Source organism: Oncorhynchus masou, unplaced genomic scaffold (genome assembly GCF_036934945.1).
Source record: "Oncorhynchus masou masou isolate Uvic2021 unplaced genomic scaffold, UVic_Omas_1.1 unplaced_scaffold_3862, whole genome shotgun sequence".
Taxonomy (NCBI): Eukaryota; Metazoa; Chordata; class Actinopteri; order Salmoniformes; family Salmonidae; genus Oncorhynchus; species Oncorhynchus masou.
In genome coordinates this window covers 10,001-31,008 of record NW_027010264.1, presented here as the reverse complement: position 1 = coordinate 31,008, position 21,008 = coordinate 10,001, and the positions used below count along the sequence as shown (strand labels likewise).

Below are 21,008 nucleotides of genomic sequence, written 5' to 3'. Positions count from 1 at the left end.
TATAATACTTGTCCTCTGTAAACATGCCTACTGTCATCAATACTCTGTCCTCTGTAAAACAAACAGCCTACTGTCATAATATGGTCCTATATTATAACATGGTACTTCATCAATACTCTGTCCTCTGTATTATAACAGCCTATTATATTATAACTGTATTAAATTATAACATGGTATTATTACATGGTGATGTATTATGGTATAACATGTTTATAACATATTATAACATGGTATTATATTATAACATGGTATTATATTATAACATGGTATTATATTATAACATGGTATTATAATATGGTATTATATAACATGTATTATAACATGGTATTATATTATAACATGGTATTATAACATGGTATTATATTATAACATGGTATTATATTATAACATGATATTATAACATGGTATTATATTATAACATGGTATTATAACACGGTATGATATTATAACATGGTATTATATTATAACATGGTATTACATCATAACATGGTATTATATTATAACATGGTATTATAACACGGTATGATATTATAACATGGTATTATATTATAACATGGTATGGTATTATAACATGGTATGGTATCATAACATGGTATTATATTATAACATGGCATGGTATTATAACATGGTATTACATTATAACATGGTATTATAACATGCATTTACATTTACGTCATTTAGCAGACGCTCTTATCCAGATAACATGGTATGGTATCATAACATGGTATTATATTATATCATGGTATTATAACACAGTATTATATTATAACATGGTATGGTATTATAACATGGTATGGTATTATAACATGGTATTACATTATAACATGGTATTATAATATAACATGGTATGATATTATAACACGGTATTATAACGGTATTATAACATGGTATAATAACATGGTATCAAAACATGGTATGGTTATATAACATGGTATTATACCATGGTGGTGGTTTGAGAGGGCATATGGGTATAATGAAGCACCATGTGGGCCTGGTAGTGTTTATGTGGACACAGAGGAACATGGGGACCAGGACCCTTGTGGTCCTGTGGCAGACGGTGCAGAGTGTCTGTAGGTTGTCCAGGGAACACTGTGTGTCTGTGTCTGTGTGTGATGGTATGTGTGTGTCTGTAGGTTGTCCAGGGAACATGTGTCTAGTGTGTGTGTCTGTGTGTGTGTGTGTGGCAGGGTGTGTCTGTATGTGATGGTGTGTGGGTGTGTGTGATGGTATGTGTCTGTGTGTGTGATGTCTGTGTGTGTGTGTGTGTGTCTGTGTGGTGTGTGTGTGTGTGTCTGTGTGTGATGATGTGTGTGTGTGTGTGTCTGTGTGTGATGGTGTGTCTGTGTGTGTGATGTGTGTGTGTGTGTGTGTGTCTGTGTGACTGTGTGTGCTGGACTCCTACGGTTCTGTGGCAGACGGTGCAGAGTGTCTGTAGGTTGTCCAGGAACACTGTCCTCCCCCACTGTAGACGGGTCGGATGTGGTCCACCTGCCAGAACTGACCCTCCACGGGGGCACGGATCATCTCATTCAGCTGGACACAACACAGACAATTTTAATAAACACATTTCTCAGTAAAGGAGGTAGTATGATGATTATATAATTTACAGTTTTAATAGCTCAAACGGGTAAACAAAACAATTTGGTGTAAGAAATATTTGTAAAATCCCTTGTGAGTTTTGTCCATGTGTTTTTCATAATAGGATCTTGTCAGCCTTCCCATGTCAGCATCACATTTCCTCCGCCTGTCTGTCTTCAGACAGACAGAATGACAAGGCTCTAATGTAAGAGAACGAGCTGGGGACTCTGGGAACAGGTAGGAAATCAAACGCCTGTAATTCTAGGCCTATGGCCTGGAGCTGGGGAACACTAGAACCAAAATGGAGGCATTTCAATTTGAAACTAAGCCTTTTCTTTTCTCCATTTTATGTGGAAAGAGCCAGAGAAGGGAACCCTGGGACGATTCAGCCCAGAAATCAATCTCCATTCCTGGGTAGAAGCGGTAGATAGAGTAAGCGCTCTCCCAACATTAGCCACAAGAGAACCGGGGGTGTCACATACCCACAGAGGAGAAGAAAAGCAAAGCTGTACTCAGGAACAAGCTCCGTTCCACTACGACTACCGACCCACCTCCACCCCCTCCTCGCTCCATACAGAACATTCACTCTGCATTCCCCCACTGGTCTACTAATGTCTTAGAAACCCTTTACTAAAGCTAGAGTCCTCAGGCCTCCTATACAGCGCACCAATACAATGCATTAATCAGCAGTTGTTCTCGGTGGTTTCTGTGCAGTACAGAGGACCTGTTAGTGTTAGGCCAAATCCATCCATTGATCTGTGAGCGAGAAGGCAGAAGGTCTTTCCAGGAGAAATGGCAGAGCCAAATTTAACAGGCTCTTGGCTGAGGTGAGGTTGAGCTGTGGGAGAAATCCATGGAGGATCTGACAGTACTGGCCAATCTATTTACTGCGAGCCGAGAGAGAGGAAGTCACACACGCACACAGGTTGAGAGAGGAACTTGTGTGTCCACAGTACAGTACACCCCCTCCACCACACACCCGTCATCCACACCCACACCCCTCCACCCACACACCTAATGGTTTATCTTCCCCCAGCACAAAGCAGCAGTTTCCAGGGAAGATAAGTGTCAGTCAGTAGTAGAGAGGACTGAGTCCCTCTCATTTCACTCTCTTCTCTGTGTTCTCCCCTCCTCTCCCAGTGTATAATATAATGTCTACTAAAGCCTTTAGTGGTCTCCCCAGATCCAGGGGATGAGTTGGAACAGGTGAAACCCTACACACCCTGCTTTATATCAGAAGTGGCTTCAAATGTCTAAATGGGTCCTATCCATTTCAGTGTTCTCTGTACAACCTCAGTAATGTGATATGCTAATTTGAGAAGAGAGAGATGATACTGCTCTTTGATAAATCCAGTTGAAAAATCAAGCCACATCAATAGTATCAACTGTTCTCTCTGTCTGTAGATTTGTGCACCTTTAAAAAGCTCATGTCTGTAAAGGGCTCATAAAGTCATGTAGAAGACTGTATCCTGGCTAAGAGAGCTCAGGTAGTGTAGGTCAGACCCCATACAGAGTAATGGAATGGTCCTAGGTCCCCCCATACAGAGTAATGGAATGGTCCTAGGTCCCCCATACAGAGTAATGGAATGCTCCCCCCCCATAGGTCCCCCCCCCATACAGAGTAATGGAATGCTCCTAGGTCCCCCCATACAGAGTAATGGAATGCTCCTAGGTCCCTCTCTGTATCACAGACCTGGGGGCTAAAGACATCCAAACCAACCAACCTGTTTGAGTGACAGCTGGGCCAGCCCGGTGTTCTCTAGCATCTCCTTCCTGTGTGTGGGCGGGGCGTCGCGGACCTTCAGGTACAGCTGGTGGGCTTGCAGGCCGCAGCTCTGACACACCCCCTGCTCCGTCTGCAGTACCCGGGCACGCATGTAGGCCTGGCTGGAGCGCAGCTGGAACTCCTCCCCTGACACCTATGATAGGATAGATGAAGTAGAATACAACAGAATAACTTGATGTTTTCTTTGTAGAGCTTTAATGAAGGAAGGCAGTAGGCCTACGAGGCAACACTAATAATAAAGGGTACACAACACCACTGATGGGTGAACTTGGCTTTACTTTGATGATGCTGCTACTTACGTCTGGCTACAGAAGCAGGTGTCCCAGGCTCCTCCGGTGGACCCACAGGCCTTGTGGCAGGACAGACACAAGGGTCGACCCTCACTGTCCAGCACCTGCAGGTACCCAGCTTCAGCCTCTGATGGGCCCTCAGGAGCACCAACAGGAGGCTCTGGGTGCACCTCGGATGGTCTAGGGGCAGAGATGGAAAGAGACAGACACAGAAAGGGAGGGAGGATTGTCAGTCATCTGCCCAACAAGTGAATAAACAGTATTAATCCACTGGGCACAGACATCAATTCAACTTCTATTCCACGTTGGTTCAACGTAATTTCATTGACATGACGATTCCGTCTGCCTTGCGGTCAGACGCCAAGCAGTTGCCGTACCAGGCAGTGATGCAACCAGGCAGTGATGCAACCAGGCAGTGATGAGGATGCTCAACCAGGCAGTGATGCAACCAGTCAATGTTGCAGCTGTAGAACCTTTCCAGGATCTCAGGACCCGTGCCAAATCTTTTTAGTTTCCTGAGGGGGATTAGGCTTTGTCGTGCCCTCTTCACGACTGTCTTGGTGTGTTTGGACCATTCTAGTTTGTTGGTGATGTGGACACCAAGGAACTTGAAGCTCTCAACCTGCTCCACTAAAGCCCTGTCGATGAGAATGGGGGCGTGCTCGGTCCTCCTTTTCCTGTAGTCCACAATCATCTCCTTAGTCTTGGTTACGTTGAGGGAATAGGTCTCTGACCTCTTCCCTATAGGCTGTCTCGTCGTTGTCGGGGATCAGACCTACCACTATTGTGTTGACTGCAAACTTAATGATGGTGTTGGAGTCGTGCGTGGCCATGCAGTCGTGGGTGAACAGGGAGTACAGCAGGGGACTGAGGGGCTCCAGTGTTGAGGATCAGCGTGGCAGATGTGTTGTTACCTACCCTCACCACCTCGGGACGGCCCTTCAGGAAGTCCAGGATTCAGTGGCAGAGGGAGGTGTTTAGTCCCAGGATCCTTAGCTTAGTGATGAGCTTTGAGGGTACTATGGTGTTGAACGCTGAGCTGTAGTCAATGAACAGCATTCTCACGTAGGTGTTATTTTTTGTCCAGGTGAGAAAGGGCAGTGTGGAGTGCAATAGAGATTGCATCATCTGTGGATCTGTTGGGGCGGTATGCAAATTGGAGTGGGTCTAGCGTTTCTGGGATAATGGTGTTGATGTGAGCCATTACCAGTCTTTCAAAGCACTTCATGGCTACAGACGTGAGTGCTACGGGTCGGTTGCCATTTAGGCAGAACAAATGTTCTTGGGCACAGGGACTATGGTGGTCTGCTTGAAACATGTTGGTATTACAGACTTAATAAGGGACATGTTGAAAATGTCAGTGAAGACACCTGCCAGTTGGTCAGCACATGCCCAGAGCACATGTCCTGGTAAACCGTCTGGCCCCGCAGCCTTGTGAATAATGACCTGTTTAAAAGATCTTACTCACGTCATCTACGGAGAGCGTGATCACACAGTCATCTGGAACAGCTGATGCTCTCATGCATGCCCCAGTGTTGCTTGCCTCGAAGCTAGCATAGAAGTGACTGTGACGCTGCTGTGTTTCCATTTGTAGTCCGTAATATTTTGCAAGCCCTGCCACATCCGACGAGCGTCGGAGCCGGTGTAGTACGATTCAATCTTAGCCCTGTATTGACGCTTTGCCTGTTTGATGGTTCATCGGAGGGCATAGCAGGATTTCTTATAAGCTTCCGGGTTAGAGTTCTGCACCTTGAAAGCGGCAGCTCTACCCTTTAGCTCAGTGGGAATGTTGCCTGTAATCCATGGCTTCTGGTTGGGGTATGTACGTACAGTCACTGTGGGGAGACGACGTCCTTGATATACTTATTGATGAAGCCAGTGACTGATGTGGTGTACTCCTCAATGCCATCGGAAGAATTCTGGAACATGTTCCAGTCTGTGATAGCAAGACAGTCCTGTAGTTTAGCATCTGCTTCACCTGACCACTTTTTTATAGACTGAGTCACTGGTGCTTCCTGCTTTAATTTTTGCTTGTAAGCAGGAATCAGGAGGATAGAATTGTGGTCGGATTTACCAAATGGAGGGTGAGGGAGAGCTTTGTATGCGTCTCTGTGTGTGGAGTACAGGTGATCTAGAATTGTTTTATTTATCCGTTATTTTACCAGGTAAGTTGACTGAGAACACATTCTCATTTGCAGCAACAACCTGGGGAATAGTTACAGGGGAGGAGGGAGATGAATGAGCCAATTGTAAACTGGGGATTATTAGGTGACCGTGATGGTTTGATGGCCAGATTGGGAATTTAGCCAGGACACCGGGGTTAACACCCCTACTCTTGCGATAAGTGCCATGGGATCTTTAATGATGAGTGTCAGGACACCCCTTTAACGTCCCATCCGAAAGATGGCACCCTACACAGGGCAGTGTCCCCAATCACTGCCCTGGGGCATTCTATTTTTTAGACCAGAGGAAAGTGTGCCTCCTACTGGCCCTCTAACACCACTTCCAGCAGCATCTGGTCTCCCATCCAGGACCAACCCTGCTTAGCTTCAGAAGCAAGCCAGCAGTGGTATGCAGGGTGGTATGCTGCTGGCAAGGTATTGCATATTTAATATAGAAATGAGGTAGAACTGATTTAAGTTTCCCTGCATTAAAGTCTCCAGCCACTAGGAGCGCCGCCTCTGGGTGAGTGGTTTCCTGTTTGCTTATTTCCTTATACAGCTGTCTGAGTGCGGTCTTAGTGCCAGCATCTGTCTGTGGTGGTAAAAAAAAACAGCCATGAAAAGTATAGCTGAAAACTCTAGGCAAATAGTGTGGTCTACATTTTATCACAAGATTCTCTACTTCAGGCGAGCAAAATCTAGACTTACTTAGATTTCGTGCACCAGCTGTTGTTTACAAATATGCACAGATCCCCCCCTTACCGGAGTGTGCTGTTCTATCTTGCCGGTGCAGCGTATATCCCGCTAGCTGAATATCCATGTCATCATTCAGCCACAATTCCGTGAAACATAACATATTACAGAGTTTGATGTCCCGTTGGTAGGATATTCATGATCGTACCTCGTCTAGTTTATTGTCCAATGACTGCACGTTTGGCGGAGTAGTATTGACGGTAACGGCAGCTTTCCCAGTTGCCTTCTGCGGATCCTGACCAGGCATCCCGCTCTGTGTCCTCTGTACCTGCGTCTCTTCCTCTTGCAAATAACTGGGATGTTGGCCTTGTCGGGTGTTTGGAGATGTCCTGTACGTCCTACTTGTTGAAGAAAAATCTTTGTTTTATAATCCGAGATGAGTGATCGCTGTCCTGATATCCAGAAGATCTTTGTCTAATCCGAGGTGAGTGATCGCTGTCCTGACATCCAGAAGCTCTATGTCTAATCCGAGGTGAGTGATCGCTGTCCTGATATCCAGAAGCTCTTTGTCTAATCTGAGGTGAGTGATCGCTGTCATGATATCCAGAAGATCTTTGTCTAATCCGATTGAGTGATTTCGCTGTCCTGATATCCAGAAGCTCTTTGTCTAATCTGAGGTGAGTGATCGCTGTCATGATATCCAGAAGATCTTTGTCTAATCCGGGAGGTGAGTGAGCTCCTGATATCCAGAAGCTTTTTTTTGCTGTAAGATACAGTTGCAGAAACATTATGTACAAAATAAGTTACAAATAACGCAAACCCTCCCACATAATAGCACAATTGGTCGGGCGCCCAAAACTGCTGCCATTTCTTCCGGCGCCATTTTACGTTACGGCTACTTTCTGTTTATCATATCTGCATAGTCACTTTAACCATATCTACATACTACCTCAATCAGCCCGACTAACTGGTGCCTGTATGTAGCCTCGCTACTGTATAGAGCCACGCTATTGTATAGAGCCTAGCTACTGTATAGAGCCTCGCTACTGTATAGAGCCTCGCTATTGTGTAGAGCCTAGCTACTGTATAGAGCCTCGCTACTGTATAGAGCCTCGCTACTGTATAGAGCCTAGCTACTGTATAGAGCCTAGCTACTGTATAGAGCCTAGCTACTGTATAGAGCCTAGCTACTGTATAGAGCCTAGCTATTGTGTAGAGCCTAGCTATTGTGTAGAGCCTAGCTACTTCATAGAGCCTCGCTACTGTATAGAGCCTCGTTACTGTATAGAGCCTCGCTACTGTATAGAGCCTCTACTACTGTATAGAGAGCCTCGCTACTGTTATTTTCACAGTCTTTTTTACTGTTGTTTTATTTCTTATCTCACCTATTGTTCACCTAATACCTTTTTTGCACTATTGGTTAGAGCCTGTATGTAAGCATTTCACTCTATGGTCTACTCTACACCTGTTGTAGTCGACACACGTGACAAATAAACTAATAAACTGATTTGAAACAACGTTGATTCAACCAGTGTGTGGAAGCTACTGTATTACTACAGTTACAAGGCATTCATTCAATAGGAACATCTCAGCATGGCTTTGGGGAGCTGGGACATATGGTTGTTGTCTGTGTGAGTGCTCCTCCTGGCTGGAGAAGCAGAGGGAGAGGAAGGTGAGCCTGGACCACTGCCACAGTGTGGATGTGTTTCTTACCGCGCTCCACCAGGGTACTTGCCTGTCCACACGTTAGGGAACAGATGGGACACGGCTCTCTGGAGCGCCCCGACAATCCTCGAACCAATCAGCAAGACTCGCTAGGTGAGAGGGAAAGAGCCAGTCCCTGTGGTGGTTGCCATAGCGATGTACTCCATCTATCCAACAAGCCTTCAGTCAATTGCCTCTAAAACAGTGGATTGTAGCCTGGTTCCTCTGTAGTAAACACTCACTGGTCCCATAGCCTCTAAAACAGTGGATTATAGCCTGGTTCCTCAGTGGTAAACACTCACTGGTCTTGTACAGGCCAGGGCATACAGTCTAAGAAGACATAGACAAGTGTTCACTGAGCCTCACTGGCAATACAGACCTACTTCAACCTGCTAAACGTCAAGTGAGGACACATTTAGTTCCTTGGGTATTGAACAACAATTGTACAGACAGGACATACCGTGGTCTTTCAATGTAATATCATTTCAATGTGGAGGAGAACGTTTGGCACTGTGAACTAGTGTTGCTATGTGTTGCTAGCAACTAGTGTTGCTACTCTCTAGGAGACTGAGACCTACTTCTCTGGGACGGAGGCAGAGGTGTTGGGTCGTGACATAGAGGCAGTTCTCCTCTTGGTGAAGAAGATCTCCTTGTTGACCAGGCAGACAGTTCCTCCATCACACTGGGCCTTACTGAGAGAGGCCTGGGACACATCTTCTTTGGTTAGATACCTGGATGGAGGGAGGGAGAGTATGGTTAGATACCTGGATGGAGGAGGAAGAGTATGGTTAGGTACCTGGATGGAGGGAGGAAGAGTATGGTTAGGTACCTGGATGGAGGGAGGAAGAGTATGGTTAGGTACCTGGATGGAGGGAGGGAGAGTATGGTTAGATACCTGGATGGAGGAGGAAGAGTATGGTTAGGTACCTGGATGGAGGAGGAAGAGTATGGTTAGGTACCTGGATGGAGGGAGGAAGAGTATGGTTAGATACCTGGATGGAGGGAGGAAGAGTATGGTTAGGTACCTGGATGGAGGAGGAAGAGTATGGTTAGATACCTGGATGGAGGGAGGGAGAGTATGGTTAGGTACCTGGATGGAGAGTATGGTTAGATACCTGGATGGAGGGAGGAAGAGTATGGTTAGGTACCTGGATGGAGGGAGGAAGAGTATGGTTAGGTACCTGGATGGAGGGAGGGAGAGTATGGTTAGATACCTGGATGGAGAGAGGAAGAGTATGGTTAGATACCTGGATGGAGGGAGGGAGAGTATGGTTAGACACCTGGATGGAGGGAGGAAGAGTATGGTTAGGTACCTGGATGGAGGAGGAAGAGTATGGTTAGATACCTGGATGGAGGGAGGAAGAGTATGGTTAGATACCTGGATGGAGGGAGGAAGAGTATGGTTAGATACCTGGATGGAGGGAGGAAGAGTATGGTTAGGTACCTGGATGGAGGGAGGAAGAGTATGGTTAGATACCTGGATGGAGGGAGGAAGAGTATGGTTAGATACCTGGATGGAGGGAGGAAGAGTATGGTTAGGTACCTGGATGGAGGGAGGAAGAGTATGGTTAGGTACCTGGATGGAGGGAGGAACAGTATGGTTAGGTACCTGGATGGAGGGAGGAAGAGTATGGTTAGGTACCTGGATGGAGGGAGGAGAGTATGGTTAGGTACCTGGATGGAGGGAGGAAGAGTATGGTTAGGTACCTGGATGGAGGGAGGGAGAGTATGGTTAGGTACCTGGATGGAGGGAGGAAGAGTATGGTTAGGTACCTGGATGGAGGAGGAGAGTATGGTTAGGTACCTGGATGGAGGGAGGAAGAGTATGGTTAGGTACCTGGATGGAGGGAGGAAGAGTATGGTTAGGTACCTGGACGGAGGGAGGAAGAGTATGGTTAGGTACCTGGACGGAGGGAGGAAGAGTATGGTTAGGGTACCTGGACGGAGGGAGGAAGAGTATGGTTAGGTACCTGGACGGAGGGAGGAAGAGTATGGTTAGGTACCTGGATGGAGGGAGGAAGAGTATGGTTAGGTACCTGGATGGAGGGAGGAAGAGTATGGTTAGGTACCTGGATGGAGGGAGGAAGAGTATGGTTAGGTACCTGGATGGAGGGAGGAAGAGTATGGTTAGGTACCTGGATGGAGGGAGGAAGAGTATGGTTAGATACCTGGATGGAGGGAGGAAGAGTATGGTTAGGTACCTGGATGGAGGGAGGAAGAGTATGGTTAGGTACCTGGATGGAGGGAGAGGGTTAGGTACCTGATGTATGGTTAGGTACCTGGATGGAGGGAGGAAGAGTATGGTTAGATACCTGGATGGAGGGAGGAAGAGTATGGTTAGATACCTGGATGGAGGGAGGAAGAGTATGGTTAGGTACCTGGATGGAGGAGGAAGAGTATGGTTAGGTACCTGGATGGAGGGAGGAAGAGTATGGTTAGATACCTGGATGGAGGGAGGAAGAGTATGGTTAGATACCTGGATGGAGGGAGGAAGAGTATGGTTAGATACCTGGATGGAGGGAGGAAGAGTATGGTTAGGTACCTGGATGGAGGGGAGGAAGAGTATGGTTAGATACCTGGATGGAGGGAGGAAGAGTATGGTTAGATACCTGGATGGAGGGAGGAAGAGTATGGTTAGATACCTGGATGGAGGGAGGAAGAGTATGGTTAGATACCTGGATGGAGGGAGGAAGAGTATGGTTAGGTACCTGGATGGAGGGAGGAAGAGTATCGTTAGATACCTGGATGGAGGAGGAAGAGTATGGTTAGGTACCTGGATGGAGGAGGAAGAGTATGGTTAGATACCTGGATGGAGGGAGGAAGAGTATGGTTAGGTACCTGGATGGAGGGAGGAAGAGTATGGTTAGGTACCTGAATGGAGGGATGGGGAGGAGAGTGGGAGTTTGGTTAGGATGGAGGAGGCAGGCAGGGAGGGAGGAGGAAGTTACCTGGGGGAGGAAGGATGAGAAGGAGGAGGAAGAGTAAGGTCAGATAGCTGGAGGAGGAGAGAAGGGGACACATCAAAGAGGAAAATCTTGAAGAAAGGAGGAGGAGGAAGAGTAAGGTCAGATAGCTGGATGAGCTGGATGGAGAGAGGAAGGAGACACATCAAAGAGGAGGAATCTTGAAGAAAGGAGGAGGAGGAGGAAGAAGAGAGGAAGGGGCAGATTTGCATGAAAGAAAGAAGGGGTGAGGGGACTGTTGGGCTTCAAACAGCCCAGTGTAGAGAGGCTGGATGAAAGGACATGAAAGCCAGGTCCAGCTGACAGTAGTACTGAGAGGTGTTGGGCGGAGGGGTGTGTGTGTGTGTGTGTGTGTGTGTGTGTGTGTGTGTGTGTGTGTGTCTAAAAGGCTAAACTGATCCTATATCAGCAGCACTCCTACTCTGAGTCCCTTCGTGAAGACGGCCCTGATCCTTCAGGACAACCCAGCACAGCACTACAGCAGAGTCTAACTAACCTCAGGATAATCACCTTTCCATCCATCTCCTTACTACAAGATAATCACCTTCCCATCCATCTCCTTACTACAAGATAATCACCTTCCCATCCATCTCCTTACTACACACTAATCACCTTCCCATCCATCTCCTTACTACAGGATAATCACCTTCCCATCCATCTCCTTACTACAGGATAATCACCTCCCCATCCATCTCCTTACTACAGGATAATCACCTTCCCATCCATCTCCTTACTACAGGATAATCACTTTCCCATCCATCTCCTTACTACAGGATAATCACCTCCCATCCATCTCCTTACTACAGGATAATCACCTCCCATCCATCTCCTTACTACAGGATAATCACCTTCCCATCCATCTCCTTACTACAGGATAATCACCTTCCCATCCATCTCCTTACTATACAATAATCACCTTCCCATCCATCACCTTCCCATCTATCTCCTTACTACACACTAATCACCTTCCCATCCATCTCCTTACTATAGGATAATCACCTTCCTATCCATCTCCTTACTACACAATAATCACCTTCCCATCCATCTCCTTACTACAGGATAATCACCTTCCCATCCATCTCCTTACTACAGGATAATCACCTTCCCATCCATCTCCTTACTACAAGATAATCACCTTCCCATCCATCTCCTTACTATACAATAATCACCTTCCCATCCATCACCTTCCCATCCATCTCCTTACTACACACTAATCACTTTCCCATCCATCTCCTTACTACACACTAATCACCTTCCCATCCATCTCCTTACTACACATTAATCACCTTCCCATCCATCTCCTTACTACACACTAATCACCTTCCCATCCATCTCCTTACTACAGGATAATCACCTTCCCATCCATCTCCTTACTACACACTAATCACCTTCCCATCCATCTCCTTACTACAGGATAATCACCTTCCCATCCATCTCCTTACTACACACTAATCACCTTCCCATCCATCTCCTTACTACACATTAATCACCTTCCCATCCATCTCCTTACTACACACTAATCACCTTCCCATCCATCTCCTTACTACAGGATAATCACCTTCCCATCCATCTCCTTACTATAGGATAATCACCTTCCCATCCATCTCCTTACTACAAGATAATCACCTTCCCATCCATCTCCTTACTACTAATCACCTTCCCATCCATCTCCTTACTACAGGATAATCACCTTCCCATCCATCTCCTTACTACACACTAATCACCTTCCCATCCATCTCCTTACTGGATAATCACCTTCCCATCCATCTCCTTACTACAGGATAATCACCTTCCCATCCATCTCCTTACTACACACACTAATCACCTTCCCATCCATCTCCTTACTACACATTAATCACCTTCCCATCCATCTCCTTACTACAGGATAATCACCTTCCCATCCATCTCCTTACTACAGGATAATCACCTTCCCATCCATCTCCTTACTACACACTAATCACCTTCCCATCCATCTCCTTACTACACATTAATCAACTTCCCATCCATCTCCTTACTACACACTAATCACCTTCCCATCCATCTCCTTACTGGGATAATCACCTTCCCATCCATCTCCTTACTACAGGATAATCACCTTCCCATCCATCTCCTTACTACAAGATAATCACCTTCCCATCCATCTCCTTACTACACACTAATCACCTTCCCATCCATCTCCTTACTACAGGATAATCACCTTCCCATCCATCTCCTTACTACACACTAATCACCTTCCCATCCATCTCCTTACTACAGGATAATCACCTTCCCATCCATCTCCTCACTACAGGATAATCACCTTCCCATCCATCTCCTCACTACACACTAATCACCTTCCCATCCATCTCCTTACTACAGGATAATCACCTTCCCATCCATCTCCTTACTACACACTAATCACCTTCCCATCCATCTCCTTACTACAGGATAATCACCTTCCCATCCATCGCCTTACTACAGGATAATCACCTTCCCATCCATCTCCTTACTACACACTAATCACCTTCCCATCCATCTCCTTACTACAGGATAATCACCTTCCCATCCATCTCCATACTCCTGTATTATATTAGCTCAGTTACAGTGTGAATCTCTACCTCTGTAGGAACCAGGGTTCCCAGTTGGACTTGGTTTCTACCGTACTTTCTCAGCATGAAGTCTTTAACCAACACATCATCTCTGGAAATCAGCTTGATGTGCAGTCAATGGGGCAAACCTTGATTAGCGAATAAATCCCACATTCTGTCAAACGCTTTCCTCCTACGTCCACTGTGATTGGCTCTTGAGACACCCACCCCCACATGAACCAGGATGAATCTGTGATTAACTGAAGCCGTCTGGGCACCAACACAGCAGGATGGAGACATAGGACAGGTTCAACCCCCCCACCTACCTCTTGGTGCTGCTGTGTTTGCGCTGGGTGCTGGTCAGTTGGTCCAGGACCAGGACTGGGCTGCAGAACAGCACACCACTGCGGCGGATCAGTCTCTGCTTCATGGCTGTCAGAGTGCTCCACTGCTGGACAAACCTCAGTACCTGGCCCACACAGAGGGAGTCACGACACCGCTTTACACCTCAGTGCCTGACCCACACAGAGTCACATCAACACCACTTTAACCCAGTACCTGGCCCACACAGATAGTCACATCAACACCACTTTAAACCCCAGTACCTGACCCACACAGATAGTCACATCAACACCGCTTTAAACCTCAGTGCCTGACCCACACAGAGAGTCACGACACCGCTTTACACCTCAGTGCCTGACCCACACAGAGAGAGTCACGACACCGCTTTAAACCTCAGTACCTGGCCCACACAGAGGGAGTCACGACACCGCTTTACACCTCAGTACCTGGCCCACACAGAGGGAGTCACGACACCGCTTTAAACCTCAGTACCTGGCCCACACAGAGAGAGTCACAACACCGCTTTAAACCTCAGTGCCTGGCCCACACAGAGGGAGTCACGACACCGCTTTAAACCTCAGTACCTGGCCCACACAGAGAGAGTCACAACACCGCTTTAAACCTCAGTGCCTGGCCCACAGAGGGAGTCACGACACCGCTTTAAACCTCAGTACCTGGCCCACACAGAGGAGTCACGACACAGCACACCTCAGTGCCTGACCCACACAGAGGGAGTCACGACACCGCTTACACCTCAGTGCCTGACCCACACAGAGAGTCACGACACCGCTTTAAACCTCAGTACCTGGCCCACACAGAGAGAGTCACGACACCGCTTTAAACCTCAGTACCTGGCCCACACAGAGAGAGTCACAACACCGCTTTAAACCTCAGTACCTGGCCCACACAGAGAGTCACAACACCGACCTCAGTGCCTGACTCACACAGAGAGAGTCACGACACCGCTTTAAACCTCAGTGCCTGACCCACACAGAGAGTCACGACACCGCTTTAAACCTCAGTGCCTGACTCACACAGAGAGAGTCACGACACCGCTTTAAACCTCAGTGCCTGGCCCACACAGAGAGTCACGACACCGCTTTAAACCTCAGTACCTGGCCCACACAGAGAGTCACAACACCGCTTTAAACCTCAGTGCCTGGCCCACACAGGGAGTCACGACACCGCTTACACCTCAGTGCCTGACCCACACAGAGAGAGTCACGACACCGCTTTAAACCTCAGTGCCTGACCCACACAGAGAGAGTCACGACACCGCTTTACACCTCAGTGCCTGACCCACACAGAGAGAGTCACGACACCGCTTAAACCTCAGTACCTGGCCCACACAGAGGGAGTCACGACACCGCTTTACACCTCAGTGCCTGACCCACACAGAGAGTCACGACACCGCTTTAAACCTCAGTGCCTGACCCACACAGAGAGAGTCACGACACCGCTTTAAACCTCAGTACCTGGCCCACACAGAGAGTCACAACACCGCTTTAAACCTCAGTGCCTGGCCCACACAGAGAGAGTCACGACACCGCTTTAAACCTCAATATCTGGCCCACACAGAGAGTCACGACACCGCTTTAAACCTCAATGCATGACCCACACAGATAGAGTCACGACACCGCTTTAAACCTCAATATCTGGCCCACACAGAGAGAGTCACAACACCGCTTTAAACCTCAATATCTGGCCCACACAGAGGGAGAGTCACGACACCGCTTTAAACCTCAGTGCCTGACCCACACAGAGAGTCACGACACCGCTTTAAACCTCAGTGCCTGACCCACACAGAGAGAGTCACGACACCGCTTTAAACCTCAATATCTGGCCCACACAGAGGGAGTCACAACACCGCTTTAAACCTCAGTGCCTGACCCACACAGAGAGAGTCACAACACCGCTTTAAACCTCAATATCTGGCCCACACAGAGGGAGTCACGACACCGCTTTAAACCTCAATATCTGGCCCACACAGAGAGAGTCACAACACCGCTTTACACCTCAGTGCCTGGCCCACACAGAGAGAGTCACGACACCGCTTTAAACCTCAGTGCCTGACCCACACAGAGTCACATCAACACCACTTTAAACCCCAGTACCTGACCCGCACAGAGGGAGTCACAACACCGCTTTAAACCCCAGTACCTGGCCCACACAGAGAGAGTCACGACACCGCTTTAAACCTCAGTACCTGGCCCACACAGAGAGAGTCACAACACCGCTTTAAACCTCAGTACCTGGCCCACACAGAGAGAGTCACGACACCGCTTTAAACCCAGTACCTGGCCCACACAGAGAGAGTCACGATACTTTAAACCTCAGTACCTGGCCCACACAGAGAGAGTCAGAGTCCTCAGTGCCTGACCCACACCACAACACCGCTTTAAACCTCAGTGCCTGACCCACACAGATAGTCACATCAACACCACTTTAAACCTCAATATCTGGCCCACACAGAGAGAGTCACAACACCGCTTTAAACCTCAATATCTGGCCCACACAGAGAGAGTCACAACACCGCTTTAAACCTCAGTGCCTGACCCACACAGAGAGAGTCACAACACCGCTTTAAACCTCAGTACCTGGCCCACACAGAGTCACAACACCGCTTTAAACCTCAGTGCCTGACCCACACAGAGAGAGTCACAACACCGCTTTAAACCTCAGTACCTGGCCCACACAGAGAGAGTCACAACACCCGCTTTAAACCTCAATATCTGGCCCACACAGAGACCACGACACCGCTTTAAACCTCAGTGCCTGGCCCACACAGAGAGTCACAACACCGCTTTAAACCTCAGTGCCTGACCCACACAGAGTCACGACACCGCTTTAAACCTCAGTGCCTGACCCACAGAGAGAGTCACAACACCGCTTTAAACCTCAGTGCCTGACCCAGAGAGAGTCACGACACCGCTTTAAACCTCAGTACCTGGCCCACACAGAGAGAGTCACAACACCGCTTTAAACCTCAGTGCATGACCCACACATAGTCACATCAACACCACTTTAAACCCCAGTACCTGACCCACACAGATAGTCACATCAACACCACTTTAAACCCCAGTACCTGACCCACACAGATAGAGTCACAACACTGCTTTAAACCCCAGTACCTGACCCACACAGATAGTCACATCAACACCACTTTAAACCCCAGTACCTGACCCACACAGAGTCACATCAACACCACTTTAAACCTCAGTACCTGACCCACACAGATTGTTTGACTGCTTCAAAGTGACTAAGACACAATCTGTAATTCATTTTACAGCCAAACGGCAGCCACATTAAATGAAATGACCATTGAACAGTGCCTTTAAATGACTGAGCCTTTAAATGAAGGTGCCTTTAAATTAACATGCCTTTAAATAAATGACTGTGCCTTTAAAAATGTCTACCTCTAGGTGACAGCATCCCTGTAGTGACTACAGTGATGCCTACCTCTAGGTGACAGCTTCCCTGTAGTGACTACAGTGATGCACCTCTAGGTGACAGCTTCCCCTGTAGTGACTACAGTGATGTCTACCTCTAGGTGACAGCTTCCCTGTAGTGACTACAGTGATGTCTACCTCTAGGTGACAGCTTCCCTGTAGTGACTACAGTGATGCCTACCTCTAGGTGACAGCTTCCCTGTAGTGACTACAGTGATGTCTACCTCTAGGTGACAGCTTCCCTCCTGTGACTAGACTTACAGTGATGTCTACCTCTAGGTGACAGCTTCCCTCCTGTGACTAGACTACAGTGATGTCTACCTCTAGGTGACAGCGTCCCTCCTGTGACTAGACTCCAGTGTTGTCTACCTCTAGGTGACAGCTTCCCTCCTGTGACTACAGTGATGTCTACCTCTAGGTGACAGCTTCCCTCCTGTGACTAGACTACAGTGATGTCTACCTCTGATAGGTGACAGCTTCCTCCTGTGACTAGACTACAGTGATGTCTACCTCTAGGTGACAGCTTCCCTCCTGTGACTACAGTGATGCTCCTCTAGGTGACAGCTTCCTCCTGTGACTACAGTGATGCCTACCTCTAGGTGACAGCTTCCCTGTAGTGACTACAGGTGATGTCTACCTCTAGGTGACAGCTTCCCTGTAGTGACTACAGTGATGTCTACCTCTAGGTGACAGCTTCCCTGTAGTGACTACAGTGATGTCTACCTCTAGGTGACAGCTTCCCTCCTGTGACTAGTGATGTCTACCACTAGGTGACAGCTTCCCTCCTGTGACTAGACTACAGTGCTGTCTACCTCTAGGTGACAGCTTCCCTCCTGTGACTACAGTGATGTCTACCTCTAGGTGACAGCTTCCCTCCTGTGACTACAGTGATGTCTACCTCTAGGTGACAGCTTCCTCCTGTGACTAGACTACAGTGTTGTCTACCTCTAGGTGACAGCTTCCTCCTGTGACTAGACTACAGTGATGTCTACCTCTAGGTGACAGCTTCCTCCTGTGACTACAGTGTTGTCTACCTCTAGGTGACAGCTTCCCTCCTGTAACTAGACTCCAGTGTTGTCTACCTCTAGGTGACAGCTTCCCTCCTGTGACTAGACTCCAGTGTTGTCTACCTCTAGGTGACAGCTTCCCTGTAGTGACTACAGTGATGTCTACCTCTAGGTGACAGCTTCCTCCTGTGACTACAGTGATGTCTACCTCTAGGTGACAGCTTCCCTCCTGTGACTACAGTGATGTCTACCTCTAGGTGACAGCGTCCCTCCTGTGACTAGACTCCAGTGATGTCTACCTCTAGGTGACAGCTTCCTCCTGTGACTACAGTGATGTCTACCTCTAGGTGACAGCTTCCCCTCCTGTGACTACAGTGATGCCTACCTCTAGGTGACAGCGTCCCTCCTGTGACTAGACTCCAGTGTTGTCTACCTCTAGGTGACAGGTCCCTCCTGTGACTAGACTCCAGTGTTGTCTACCTCTAGGTGACAGCTTCCCTCCTGTGACTACAGTGATGTCTACCTCTAGGTGACAGCTTCCCCTCCTGTGACTACAGTGATGTCTACCTCTAGGTGACAGCCTCCTCCTGTGACTAGACTCCAGTGTTGTCTCTGTGCGGGTCAAACAAACCGACCTGTGTCCTGTTCTCTCTGCGTCTGAAGGCTTCAGGCAGGTCCTCCCAGCTGTCCAGTTTAATGTCCAGAGGAATGAAATTCCAGTGCAGTGGACTGTCCTCCTGATGAAGGGAGAGACACAGAGGATAAGACACATTCACACACTTCAGCTGGGCATTGCAACCAGTTTTTAAAAAAATAGATTTGTAAGCCAATTCCTCATACGTATACTTTGCATTTCACCCAGATTGGACAAATCTGATCCCATTTTCATTTTGCAGTTGATTAAATCAATTTCTGAATAATGTGAGTGGCCTAGGATGAATCAAATCGACATGATTTAAAAGGGTAAACCACGTCTGATTTATGCCTTAAAAGGGTATTGTTATGTTGAAGAAGGTAGATAGATGCTTATCCTTTGATGGTACATAAGAGATCTGTCACAGAAAGTATTACATTTACATTTCAATTGGTCACTCATATCAGACATATTGGACTACAGGTATTAAAGAGGGGAAATGAAGGAGTAGGAGAGAGGAGGAAGTGGAGAGAGGGGAAGGAGGAGGAAGAGGAGAGAGGGAAGGAGGAGGAAGAGGAGAGAGGGGAAGGAGGAGGAGGGAGGAGGAAGAGGAGAGAGGGGAAGGAGGAGGAAGAGGAGAGAGGGGAAGGAGGACGAAGAGGAGAGGGAAGGAGGAGGAGGGAGGAGGAAGAGGAGAAGTAAGAGGAGGATGAGAGGGGAAGGAGGAGAGAGGAAGATGGAGGCGAGAGGCAGAAGAGGAGGGAGAGGGGACGAGGAGGCGAGAGGGGAAGAGGAGGCGAGAGGGGAAGAGGAGGCGAGAGGGGGAAGAGGAGGCGAGAGGGGAAGAGGAGGCGAGAGGGAAGAGGAGGCGAGAGGGGGAAGAGGAGGCGAGAGGGAAGAGGAGGCGAGAGAGGAAGAGGAGGCGGAGAGGAAGAGGAGGTGGAGAGAGGAGCTTTAGGGGAAGAGGAGGCGGAGGGGGAAGAGGAGGCGAGAGGGGAAGAGGAGGCGAGGGGGAAGAGGAGGCGAGGGAAGAGGAGGCGAGGGGAAGAGGAGGCGAGAGGGGGAAGAGGAGGCGAGAGGGGAAGAGGAGGCGAGGAGGGGAAGAGGAGGCGAGGGGGGACTAGGAGGCTAGAGGGGAAAAGGAGTACAGAGGGGACGAGGAGGCTAGAGGGGAAGAGGAGGCGAGAGGGGACGAGGGAGGCTAGAGGGGACAAGGAGGCGAGAGGGGACAAGGAGGCTAGAGGGGACGAGGAGGCTAGAGGGGACGAGGAGGCTAGAGGGGACAAGGAGGCTAGAGGGGACGAGGAGGCTAGAGGGGATGAGGAGACGAGAGGGGACTAGGAGGCTAGAGGGGAAGAGGAGGCTAGAGGGGACGAGGAGACGAGGGGACTAGGAGGCTAGAGGGAAGAGGAGGCGAGAGGGGACTAGGAGGCTAGAGGGGAAGAGGAGGCTAGAGGGGACTAGGAGGCTAGAGGGGAAGAGGAGGCTAGAGGGGAAGAGGAGACTAGGAGGCTAGAGGGGAAGAGGAGGCTAGAGGGGACTAGGAGGCTAGAGGGGAAGAGGAGGCGAGAGGGGAAGAGGAAGGAGGAGTGTTGAGTACAGAGTAGCAGCATCGTCATGTACCTGGGAGTAAAGGTAGATACGCTCAGTGTTCCTGCTGGCGCAGAACTTCATGTTGGGGTACAGGGGGAGACTGTCCGTAGCATCACCATCAGGACTAAATACACTGTCTGTCTGGGCTGCAGGGAGGGAGAGGAGAAAGGTCACTACGGTCGAGGGGTGAGGCTCCCTAATGATGGCAATGCCTGCAAGAAAGGTCAACTGGTGGAAATC

The 21,008-nt window shown here is 48.5% G+C and overlaps 1 protein-coding gene across 1 annotated transcript in view; it reads right to left on the bottom strand.

The window, feature by feature from the left end:
- Positions 1 to 3,278: 3,278 nt before the first annotated feature.
- LOC135534716 (DNA annealing helicase and endonuclease ZRANB3-like) overlaps positions 3,279 to 21,008 on the bottom strand; it is a 21,676-nt gene continuing 3,946 nt past the window's right edge. The window contains exons 2-7 of the mRNA XM_064961615.1: positions 20,799 to 20,914; positions 19,177 to 19,278; positions 14,070 to 14,212; positions 8,792 to 8,944; positions 3,664 to 3,834; positions 3,279 to 3,465 (exon numbers count right to left, since the gene is read on the bottom strand). Coding sequence (XP_064817687.1) covers positions 3,279 to 3,465; positions 3,664 to 3,834; positions 8,792 to 8,944; positions 14,070 to 14,212; positions 19,177 to 19,278; positions 20,799 to 20,849 — 807 coding nt within the window. The 5' untranslated portion in view covers positions 20,850 to 20,914. The remainder of the gene's footprint in view (positions 3,466 to 3,663; positions 3,835 to 8,791; positions 8,945 to 14,069; positions 14,213 to 19,176; positions 19,279 to 20,798; positions 20,915 to 21,008) is intronic.